The sequence below is a fragment of the Glandiceps talaboti genome, chromosome 22, assembly GCF_964340395.1.
Source record: "Glandiceps talaboti chromosome 22, keGlaTala1.1, whole genome shotgun sequence".
Taxonomy (NCBI): domain Eukaryota; kingdom Metazoa; phylum Hemichordata; class Enteropneusta; family Spengelidae; genus Glandiceps; species Glandiceps talaboti.
In genome coordinates this window covers 1,732,440-1,745,654 of record NC_135570.1, presented here as the reverse complement: position 1 = coordinate 1,745,654, position 13,215 = coordinate 1,732,440, and the positions used below count along the sequence as shown (strand labels likewise).

Sequence of the window (13,215 nt, the reverse complement as noted above, 5' to 3'; positions counted from 1 at the left end):
ACATCTATCTCAGACCACCAAATGCACCATGGCCATATGGATAAGGATAGGGTATTTATTTTGGATTTTTAATTTATAAAACCATTTTATCATGGCTTCCTACTTGAAAAATCAATGTGAAACAACACTGTCTAAGTCTGTGTGTGTAACTCAATACATTGCAAAAAGCTCAAAAATGTGTAAAATATTTGTTGTTGTATGTACAATGACAAAGATTTCACATATTTTATTAATCTTTTAGCAATTTTTAATACAAACTAGGACTTAGCATACTAGTGTTTATTGTTTCACATCAACCCGATTCAAAAATACACAAATAGGACAAATTCTCAAAATTTTAATTAATTTCTTTATTTATCACAAATTTCTAATCTATACTCTGCACAATCAGGTGTAGTGATTGCAAGATATCAATTTGTGTAGAAAACATAAAATCAGTTCAAAATTAAGAAAATCATGACCATGTAATTGTGTAAGTGTTCTGTTACTATAACGACTATACCGACAGTTTTTATAAAGTACCACAATGGTGTTGTAATATGGCACAATATAATTTATATTTTTTAGACTACATGTCAGTTTAGATATTTATTTACTTAGGGTTCATCTGACTTATTTATTTATTTAATTACTTCTATCTCTAACAATTATAAATGAACTACAACTTCAAAACTAAAGCTAGCACAGTTGCAGCCATATTAGATTTCCCAGAAGTCTTTTACACGGTCAAAGGTCAATGTAACTATATATGGCTGAATTTACAGCAATATCTTGTTCATATCAACATTTATTACCACTTTGTAAATAAAGCTGTTGTAGATTATATTGTACAGGAAATCATAAGAGAAAATATTCAGAAGTTTTTAAAAATTGCTACAGTAAGGAAAACAAAGTGAAATTTCCAGGAGAATTTGTGTGTATATACTGGTATATGTATAACTTTTTGCAACAAAACAAACTATCTATATACTAGTATATGATAATGGCTGTTACTGTGTATTATGGCACAATATCAATATGTACAAAGTCAGTACTAATGGGACACAGTCAGTAACTTAATGATCTTTTTTTTTCTTTTTTTTTTAAATATTAAAACATACTGTGATTTATTTTATGGTAGAGCACTCATTAATTATTCAGATAGGACATAACTGTAACATCACTTTTTGGAGATCAAACATTTGAGAAGATGACTCTTTGTAAGGTTTGCCATGATGAGGTGCCCTCGTGTGTGTAGGTCAACCACTTTCATTAGCTGATGATAGGCATAGAATGGTACATCTTAAACTCTGATAGGCAGAGCATGGTACATCATAATTCTTACAGACTATATGAGTCTTGGTTACCAAATATCTTTGTCCTTACTCTGTATAACTACATTTGACACAGTGCATGTTGATGCTGATTTTCTCATAAGCTTTAGATTAAGAGTGTACATGTATTTATTTATTTAGCGCACTGATTTCAGCCAAAAGTCTCAGTTAATTACAGACTGTGTCACTTTTAAAGTCGAAGACTAAAAACAAAGTCAAATCAAGAATAACAGTCTTTACATAGTAAAGTAAGTCAGTATAACAAGTATTTTGATCACTATATAGTATAATTTATAACTTGTCAAAGAAAATATGTATTAATTTAATGATAGATATTATAAGGAATGGATAGTTGAGACAGAAGTGTCCGGTTTAGAAAGGTAAACATATTTGAATGAAAATAGTAGATAATATAAAATATGTGGCAACAACTAACATATTGCAGCATTTGGCACATTATTAATTGTTTATATATATATATATGTAAATGTGTACATTAAGCCATAGTAGCTGTTTGCTATTGTTAATTAATTTTAGCCAATCAAAAAAAATAATCAAACCTTTGCATAACACAGTTTAATCATTCTGAATAGCTGAGGTACCTTTGTACAACTGTTTACTCAGGATTCATACACTTAACCACAGACAGGAAGAAATCTTCCTTGTCTGTGACTTAACAAATTCCGGGATTTTCCATGAGTTTTTCATCAGTTTCCTAGGAGTATTCAGACCACCTTTGGTTACTTTCCAGGAGTGCTATCATGAGTGAAATACATTTAATTTGTCAACACACCTGCTTTTTAATAAATATTTCTTACCTAATCTAATCAATACTTTATGAGAGTAGCATTGATCATTCAGTCGATTGATTTCCCAGGATCTTCCAGGAGTCAATCACAATTTTCAAGAATTTTCCAGTGAAATTTCAGAACTTTCAAGAGTGTATGGATTCTGGTAGACAGTCTTGAAAGTGGTACAGACCATTCACACTCATTTTTCAACCAAATTGTAAATTTATGTTATGCTGATAAATGTTGATCACTAGGTGATCATAAATGCTTAAAGCAAATACAATAATATTGAAATAAATATGAGAACAAAAAATGATGTAAACCTTGTACTAATGACAATCACAGTTACTACTGTTTTAAAGTGGCCATATGGATGAGGAGTAGGTATTTATTGAATTTTATCATGGCTGCCTAGTTGAAAAATCAATGTGAAACAACATTGACAAAGTCTATGTTTGTAACTTAATAAATTACAAAAGATTACTAAATGTATAAAATTTTATGGTTGGTAAAACAACAAATTTGTTACACATTTTTTAAACAGCTTTTTGTGATTTATGGAGTTACAAATAAGGACTTGTCAATGTTGTTTCACATTGATTTGTCAAGTAGGCAGCCATGATAAAATTGTTTTATACATTGCAAATCCAACATATTACCCACTCCTCATCCATAGCCACTTTAACTACACCCGGTAATACAGAAAAACACTAATCATGCAATCAATATCATTTGTAACAGGTTTAAGCAAATATAAAATTATAAATTTATGAATTGTGGAATTATGGTAAGATTTTTGTCTGTGAAACTTTGATGCAAACTAAAACTACTACATTGCTGAGTGAATCTAATTTACATTGTATTCATTTCTAGTTTTTCTTTAGATGAAATCAGAAACTGTCTGCTGTCAGTGTCTTAGCTTTCTAGTTTTTCTTAAGACGAAATCAGAAACTGTCTGCTGTCAGTGTCTTAGCTTTCTAGTTTTTCTTAAGACGAAATCAGAAACTGTCTGCTGTCAGTGTCTTAGCTTTCTAGTTTTTCTTAAGACGAAATCAGAAACTATCTGCTGTCAGTGTCTTAGCTTTCTAGTTTTTCACTCGATGAAATCAGAAACTATCTGCTGTCAATGTCTTAGGTCAGCTATGTTTACACTTTTAGAACTTGTAATAGTAATATGACTACATTCTTCAAACAATGGAGGATGTTTTGGATGTGGGTGAAATCCTTGCTGTCTACAATCTGCTATCAGCTTTAAGCCATGATCAGGTGTCAAGAGGAAAAACCCAGTCCTGTGAACAGAATGAAAACATTTGAATCTTTGATGTCAAATAGTACATATTTGTACATAATATCTTATATCATACACAAACCAAGTTGAATGCATTTAAACAAAAATATGGGATTTATTCCCTGGTTGTTCGATGTCATGACAACAAGTGTCTACATCATCCATTCTTGGTGTTTGAAATATGAGTCAAAACTTTCCAAGTCACCAAAACGTTCAAAGTCTTCCTAATTTTTCATAATTATATTAGTTATTTTTTATATTATTCCCCAACATTTTTATACATGTGACCTATGGGTTCCACCACTTCTCATCTTGGACTCAAAGTGACAAGGCCACTTAAGTCACTCTTATTTTCCTTGGGTGCATGAATGAAGAAAAATGTTGGGGAACAATATCTATTCAATCTATACATTTAAAGGAACATGGTCGCCAACTTCTCAGTATTTTTCATATTTTTGTTTCCAAATAAAAGGTTACTTACATTTTACTCTTCACTATCAATTGTTTAATGACCAGTAGTCACTGGCAAAACTTCCACTGTATCAACTACTGTGATACTATAGACTAATATATAAGAAAAAAATGATGTCATTTTATTCATTTAGTATGAGAATATGTACAGTATCACAGTAGTTAATATGGTGGGAGTTTTACCAGTGACTACTGGTCATAAAACAATTGATAGTGAAGGGTAAAATATAAGTAACCTTTTATTTGGAAACAAAAATGATGAAAGATACTGAGAAGTTGGCGACCATGTCCTGTTAAGAAGAGAGCATACTTACTCTCTATGTTTAGGTGCACATACAATAGCAATAGCTTCTGGCATCATTAGTTGATAAGAACAATGAGTATGTAAATCAACACTGGATAAAAAGGCTGTCTGTGATGGATGGGTCTGAAAAAAATATGTAACACATATTCTTAAATATTTTAATCAGGTTCGTAAAACATAGTAATAATTGGTTCTTGTACCATGACCAAGGGTTCTTATTACTTTTCAGTAACACTTCACCTGTTCAGATCAACAGGCTATGTCAAAATGTCCATTTGCTGGCTTTAACTGCTAGGCAGTGTAGTAGTAAAACCAGCCAGCAAGCAGACAGTTTGCAGGAAAACTCTGTTGACCTGAATAGTTATTCCTAGTTATTAAATCATGATTATCCTGGTAATTAAAGTACAGACAGACACAGACAGACAGATACAGACAGACACAGACACATATGGACAAGACACTGACAGATACACAGATACAGACACAGACACACAGATGGACACAGACACACAGACACAGACAGACACATGGACACAGACACAGACACAAACACACACAAACACAAACACAGACACAGACATAGACACAGACACAGACAAAAACACAAACACACACAGACACAGACACAGACAGACACATGGACACAGACACAGACACAAACACAAACAGACTATGTAATATGACATTGACTTACATGTATCCATCCTATATAGTTATTAAATCATGATTATCCTGGTAATCAAATAGTACAGACACAGACAGACACATGGACACAGACACAGACACAGACACAAACACAGACAGACACAAACACAGACACAGACACAGACACAAACACAGACAGACACAAACACAGACACAGACACAGACAGACACAGACACAGACACAGACACAGACACACTATGTAATATGGCATTGACTTACATGTATCCATCCTATAGTTATTAAATCATAATTATCCTGGTAATCAAATATTTCTTCTTCATTGACTGTAGTACAGGAATCAGATGTTCCAGACTGTTTAGGAATAATAATGTGGGTAATATGGAAAGCATTCTGAGCCTGGAAAAAGATGAAACACAAGTAAGTGTTATCTGACTGGGCTCCTTGTCATTTCAGCACGATGAAATAGTGATAACACAGAACACATAACAAACCACTTGCTACCTCTATGGGCATATAATGTGTTGCTTATTACCTGATATCACCTCCCTGGGAATATTTTTAGTTGCTTATTAACTGATATCCTCTCCCTGGGAATATAACAAGTTGCTAAATGACCTAATATCACCTACCTGGGAATATGATAAGTCACTTATTACCTGATGTCACAAGGTGGACAATAGCACTCCCTGTGATACACATAAATGACATAGTGATATCCCATAATACTATTATACAACTTACCAGTTTGCCAGCCAATATACCACATGTTTCCACATTCTTATTTGTATTTGGTAAAGCTAAATTGAGGAATTTCTGGGTTACATCTTGAGGTATGACAACAGGTCTTAGACCATATCTGTTTGCAGCAGCTCTGTTCAAATCTATATCTGGTTCTATACTTGGTTTGCTTGATCTATCCACCTTCAATGATCGGTCTACCTGGGGTGGCTCCCTGTCAAAATAATAATGATAATAAATATTTATTTTTTGTCCAAATGAATTCAGAAATTTCAGACTTGGACTTGGTAGGTACACTGGCCACAGTGAGGATAAGGTAAGAAATCTACATTATTATCATTAGACACACGGTAGTAGTACAGGGGATGGGGTATGGCAGGGATTGGGAGGATGACAGGGGGTGGGGATGGCAGGAGGTGGGGTGGGGGTGTGTAGTACTCTTACATTTGGTAAAGTAGATTTTATTATTCACCTAGGTGCCGTTATTTTCTACCTTCATATTGAATATTTCCTGACTGCCAAATCACTGATGTTAAGTTTTAATGACATATTTAATACTTACCTTGTTATACTTGTAGCAGATGGTTCATCTTTCAGTATACCTTTTGGAGTAGTTGATCCAATGGGTGGCAAAGGTTGTGGAAGTGGTTTGATATTTGAACTAATAAAATTAGCATTATATGCATTGATGACACTAGGGGGCACTACAGCACCATATGGACTTATAGGAGTTGGTACATAGCCTTGTGGGGGCGCTGTTGATGGTCGTGATGGAATTGAGCTAGGAACAGACTCATCTCTCCTAGTAACACCTAATCCTGCTATGGTTCCAGCTACATCTTTACTGACAGATAATTGTTCTGCTTGTTTTTCCAATTCTCTTTGCCTTTCGATATCTTTCTGTCTTTCCAGTTCTCTTTCAAGTTCTCTTTGTTTCTGTATTTGTAATTGTCTTTGTTTTTCTCTTTCTAATGCAATGATTTTTTCCTCTTCTTGTAGAACTCTAGCAACTTCTAAATCCTCTCTTTCCCGAGCCTCGTCTTCTAACCGTTTTTGTTCCTCTTGTCGTTTCAGTTCTTCCTGTGCTTGTCTCTTTCTCTCAATTTCTTCTTGTTCTGCAATTATTGCTAGTCTTTTTCTCTGAAAAAGTAAAATAAAATACCCAACACAATTATACCTAGCCAATCAGTTATCTTGCAAATGCTGATTTTTTTTCTGTGAAATACACACCCAACATCAAGTAAGTTAGACTTTCTTTCAAATTCATGTCACATACATGTTTGGGATTTGACCTGGTCATCACTACTGTAATAAATGTGTATGTTTGTTTGTTGGTATCTGTCACAGATACACTAGGAGTACAATGCTCAGTCACTGGAAGTCTTGTTTTGAAGTCAGGAATAGCCTTCAATTGGGATAAATGTATATCCTGATTAAGATAAAAACATACATTGTACTTTCCGTTTTGGGATAAACCATTTTTTAAATTAAATAGTAACTAATATTGGTTTATCCTGATTTGGAAAATGGATAGTTATTTCAGATACAATACTGTTCAAACATGTGTACTCGTACTGAAACCTTGCCCAGGACAACCCATGTCTGACTTTTTTGTAGGTGTTTTTTTTGTAGGTCTTTGAGAGTAGAAAGTATACATACTTGTTTCCAAATGCACCATGTTATAGTTATAATATGTATGCCAGAGAGTTGAAAGGTCATTTATTCTGATTACAATACAAAACTTTATTCCATTATCCTGATTGGGATATTCTTGACAAGTTTTGGCAAAGTACATAAAATGAACTCCTTACCTCAACAACAAGCCATTCCTTTAATTCCTTCTCATACTTTGTCTTCAGTTTTTTCTTTAACTCTTCTGCTGTTTGGAAAACCACTTCCAGTTTCTGGTTGTTGAAAATCAAAAACAAAATAAAACACTTGTAATATTTCAATAGCAAATAATCTCTGTACATGATTTGTATATCATGTTAATATAATGTAAACTGGTGTAATAATATAACACAACCTCCAAGATGACTGAGTGCAAGTGTGATGTACTTGGGGTATTTGCACGAGTGCTTGCAATGTTCTCTATGCCCATATTTTTGAGAGTGTAGCAAGTGAAAGTGCAGCAGAAAACATGGCTAGTACGAGTGCAAATACCTAATTACCCACACTGGAACTCATGTGGCAAGGGATTCTATTATCATTACATATATTTACCTGAAACAGCAAATTTCCATGAAAATCATACAGCGCGATCACATGATTTTGTGTGTAGTGAACTATCGCGTCCTTATTTGCATATCATTTGCATGCAGGTATGCAATAATGTTTTCAGTATTGCACTGTAGTGAAAATACCACTAGTATGCGATCACACCAATGCAAGTAATCTCTGGTTCATATGTAATAATATGACAGAACTTCCATGATGACTAAGTACTGTTACGTAGAGCTTGAGTATTAGCACTAATGTATTTGAAGTAGTTTATTTTGTACTCTGAACTCATTAACATACAACTGTGTAGACGTCCACCTGGATGCACTATTATTATAATGACTCGAGAGACGTTAGATCTTTTGATTGGTCGAGAGAGTATATTATAGTTGAGATAATGAGAAACTAATTAGAGAGAACAACGTCTTATGTTAGTGTAGAAGGTGGGAGTCAGACTTCGCCAGGACAACGGTGTGCAAGGTAGCAGTGACGCTTGGTCGACGTGTAATGGTCCGTCGGTGTTCAGCTATCCACGTGTACATGCTCTTCGTCGGAACTCAATGTGCATTGTTCACCTGTACAAAATTTCCACACCCACCTTTGAAATAAGCGTGATATAACTACTACCTACTGGCAACGAGAAGTTTCCATGTTGGATGTATAGCCGTCACAGGTAAAGGCTTTTGTGTGAAAAACAGTACAGTTTGAGAATAGCGAACTCTAACATTCGTAAAGACGTATCGGACAATTTCTGTACACGTCACTTCGTCATTCCGACACAAACCATCTGTTCAGCCGCCGTTTAAGACCAGCGTAGAGTCCAAAGAACACTAGTATAAGATAGATTAAGTTGAACTGTATCATTTTATAACCTCACTCTGTTGTATGTGATAATTTAGTGGCGATAAATAATTCTCAAGCTCAAAAACAAGAATATCTTGGTGTCTTTAGTTGCTGCTGTCTGTGTGCTTATGTTGCGTGAGATTCGATTCGTAACAGTACATATGTGGCGTACTAAGGTATTTACATGTGTTTTCTCTGCAGTTGTACTTTGAAAGTGTAGTGAGTGAAAGTACAGCATAGGTTGTCGTTTTATTTGGAAAGAAAAGACGAGTATGATTAATTACTGTTGATTTACCAGTAATTTAAACTTCTTTCTTGATAAAGCCAACTCATGGTGCAAAACTAGTCAACGATTCAAACCATTTTTGTACTAAATTACAACTGATTTATTCCATACACACAATGTCATTTACCTTTTTGTTGGTTACTTTGTCTTTCCTCAAAGTTTCATCTTTATAACCGGGATGCTTTGGAAGTTTTGCAACAAATAACCTGAAATATACAATATCAAAAGACAAGACTTTACATATACATACACCTCTTTTGATGTTGGTAGACTGACAGACAGACAGACAGACAGACAGACAGACAGACAGACAGACAGACAGACAGACAGACACTGATGTGCAAGCATCAGGCAAACAAAGAAATCTTCATGTGGCATATACATGTACTGTGTGCATATATCCATATACTGTATGTGCATATAATGAAACTATAACACAATTTGCACACTCAAACAAACACACACAACACAGAGACACACACACTCTGGCAAACAGAAAGACATACACACAATCAGATATAAACATTCAGTACATCCATTCCTTGCACTATCCTTAACAAATAATTAATTTGCTGTTCTAAAAAAATGAGTCGCGATGTATACTTTCACACTAACTTACAGTGACAAATTTGTTCAGTAATAGAAGGTAACCGTAAATGTTAAACTTACGTTGTGTATTTGGAAAACAAGACAAAAGCACTTTCCAACTGACCTTCATCAAGATAGACATTTGCCTACAGTTGAAGAAGAACAAAATATTATAACAAATTATTATACTTTATAAAACTATAAATACATGTATTCAATTTTGTTTCAAAATACATCATGTGTTACAGAGTTGTGTAGCAGAGTTTGTTTGGTATATGCAGAATTGTTTGGTAGTTGGATGGGTGGGTGGGTGGTAGATGGGTGGGTAGGTAGGTAGGTAGGTAGGTAGGTAGGTAGGTAGGTAGGTATGTGGGTAGTATATGTATAGGTCTATACATAGATGTATTGGTTTAATACGGTAGGGAAAACAGTCAGTTTGAACACTGGGATGTTGGTAAAAACACATCTTTTGAAATAAGTGTAGGTAGGTGGATAGATGGATAGCTGACTGGTTGGTTGGTACGTTAGGTAGGTTAGGTTGGTAGGAGATAGGTGGGTAAATTAGGTAGGTGGATACGTATGTAGATAACAAGATAGGTGGGTTGGTATGTAGGGTTGGTATCGAGCACTGAAAGAGTTAATGCAGAGGTGCTGACTTACCATCCTGATCATTTCTACACCAGATCTGAAATATCTCTTGACAGGAATATTCTGGTCAACCTCTACTGAGGAACCCATGTTAAACAGCGCCCTCACACGGGCTCCTGGGTCATGAGATTCTTCTATCTTGGGTTCTGCCATGTTTATCTCTCTGAAGTGAAGTTAACTGGCAATTTGATAAAAGAAACAGTTTGTGAAGAAGGTAACTCAAGAACTTTGGTTCATATTTTACTTTTTACTGCCTGCAAAAGTCACAATATTTCATGTCGAGTGTCACATGGGCACCACTGCAGGCATTCCCATCCTATACATGTGTACATTATATGGCTTTAAGGCATATGTCAAATTAGGCTTAAAATTGTGTGAGAACAGAAAACTGATTCTATTTCACCTTACATGCTTCCATTGATAAGATACTGTAATACTAGAGGGGATTAAATCATACAGTTTATAAAACAGAATTAATACTTAGCATCCACCCAAGATGATTGACATTTCAACTGACCTATCAGTAACCAGTATTAGCATCCACCAAAGATGATTGACAGTGCAACTGGCTATCAGTAACCAGTAAGAAAATAAATATGTACGTCAACAGAGGAAAATATGGGGTGTGATAATGGAACTTTGAGATTTAGATCATCTGGCAGTGATGTTTGATCTATTAAACAAGTAGTGAAAGTTTTCAACTGTGTAATTTTGAAAAATCTAGTTAACACAGGTTTGATTACAGTGTAACCATTATGACTCAGCTGGGTATCAACTGAATGGTCTTAGTATGTTTATGATAAGGATTCAATGGGTCATTAGTCTAAACATGATAACCATAACTTAGCATTATGTTAAACAACCTGATTTGCACACTTCAAAGTCCAGGGCTGTAAAATTCATCTGACCATGGACACATTAGCTCCCCTAATACAGTCATGGCTTGACACATCCTAAATTGCCATTCTCTCCCAAATTTTTAATTCGCCAAAATAATTTTTTTTTACAGTAGTTGTCAGTATACGTATATTCATACCATGAACTCTGACTACCATGTGTTTGATGAGTACTAGACATTATATCCGGTTTAATCATTACATTTCTAACCTCGATTCAAACTTACAGAATGATAAAGTAAGCATTTCACAGTTCTAGATAAACATTGCTGTCATAGAATATATACACAGAACTGTCTCTAATATCTATCCTCCTGGTAAACAATCCAACAGGTACAATTATGACATCACTGAGAGTTGGGTACAATAATGACATCCCTGAGAGTTGGGTATAATTATGACATCACTGAGAGTTGGGTATAATTATGACATCACTGAGAGTTGGGTATAATAATGACATCACTGAGAGTTGGGTACAATAATGACATCACTGAGAGTTGGGTACAATAATGACATCACTGAGAGTTGGGTACAATAATGACATCACTGTGAGTTGGGTACAATAATGACATCACTGAGAGTTGGGTACAATAATGACATCACTGAAAGTTGGGTACATATATAGTTATACATGAACATAATAGTGAGTGTGTATATGGAGTCAACTGGTCAAAACTTAGGGTATACTATTATAATAATAATAAATAATAATAATATAAATAATAATTACTTAATTTGTCATGAAAAACATGAAATGTCCTTTAATTTGCATCTTGACAGGAACTACATAGCCACATAGATTACATTTACTCAAATAATAAATTCAACAAGTGAGTAAACATTACAATACATACAAATAAATACATATAGCAATGATTACATGTTATTAGTGAGTTGAATAAACTTAAACCTGTTTGTACGTGCATGTGGTACTGTGAGTGACGGCCACTTGGGAGATTTTCATATTCTGTATGTAATGACTGTACTAGTGAATATTTGATAATTTTTGCAGCAGTCTTAACCACTTTGTCTTTATACAATACAGAGTTATCAGATAGTTGGTAGATTCCATTATACTAGCCACAGGGGATAGTTGGTAGATTCCATTATACTAGCCACAGGGGATAGTTTATTTCTTAATTACTATTGTATACATGTACCTAATTATCAAAGAAGAATATTCACTGCCCTCATACTATGTACTGTAAACCATCAAAGCTGCTATAATACAGCTGTGGCTAATACAATGACTAACACAATATACTAACAATTGCTATTCAGATTTTGAACTCAACAAATAAGTGTGTGTGTCAGACATAGAAATATGACTGTGAATCATAGCCCCCCCCCCCACACCCCATCACCTGATACTTCTTATTGAAGGATCGATGATCAAACTACCATACACTGTTTTGAAAATTGAACAGTAAATCCTATAAAAGGCAGTATCTGTTGGGTGAATCAATTTAATATATGTATTATGATATTATGATACTATTTGATGCAATGATTAATAGCAATTTACATCACTGACTGGTGTAGGTGTAACAATATGTATTGCCTATTTTAATCCATAGAAATGCAGTGTGTCAATGCAAACACTTTAATGAAAACCGTTATAAAGTATCTTTTTTAATTTTATCATACGTAATAATAAAAAAACCCACTGAAACACATAGAATTAATTATTAATTGATTTGAGCAATGACTTGATAAACTCTGGGAGGAATTACCATACAAGTTTGATATTGACTCTCAAGTAACCACCTTAGACATCAACACGCACTCAACGCATTACATGGACGACGACGATCTGATTTTAGAGGTTGTTTACCTTTACAAAATGTAAAACTGTACCGAATTCTAAAACCCCGGGGTCTGAAGTACGAAACAGTACTGTCACAGTGTCAGTGTTTGTATCCCGGAACCAAACGTTCGATGTTCTGATCTCTGTCACTACACGTATACCTCTGATTTTCAATTATATCGACCATGTAACTAACCTTACAAAAAATACTTGCACATTTAGCACTTCGTTGATGACAGGATCAATTCGTGAAAGAATTTCTCGAACTTGAGATCAGATGTTCACCAGTTCATTGCATCGTACTCTAGGAGGTCGCCATTGCCAGTTCAGGTGACCATGACGTCATCACAACATA

At 34.6% G+C, this 13,215-nt stretch overlaps 1 protein-coding gene across 1 annotated transcript; it reads right to left on the bottom strand.

Annotated features, from left to right (window-relative positions):
- Positions 1-363: 363 nt before the first annotated feature.
- On the bottom strand, positions 364-13,211 carry LOC144452451 (STAM-binding protein-like A). The gene is made up of 10 exons (XM_078143549.1): positions 13,057-13,211; positions 10,170-10,335; positions 9,591-9,655; positions 9,049-9,127; positions 7,384-7,476; positions 6,135-6,712; positions 5,576-5,786; positions 5,093-5,230; positions 4,178-4,290; positions 364-3,393 (listed from the first exon to the last, which is right to left on the bottom strand). The coding sequence occupies exons 2-10, from the start codon at positions 10,308-10,310 to the stop codon at positions 3,228-3,230; spliced, it is 1,584 nt and encodes a 527-aa protein (XP_077999675.1). The 5' UTR covers positions 10,311-10,335; positions 13,057-13,211; the 3' UTR covers positions 364-3,227.
- Positions 13,212-13,215: the final 4 nt, after the last annotated feature.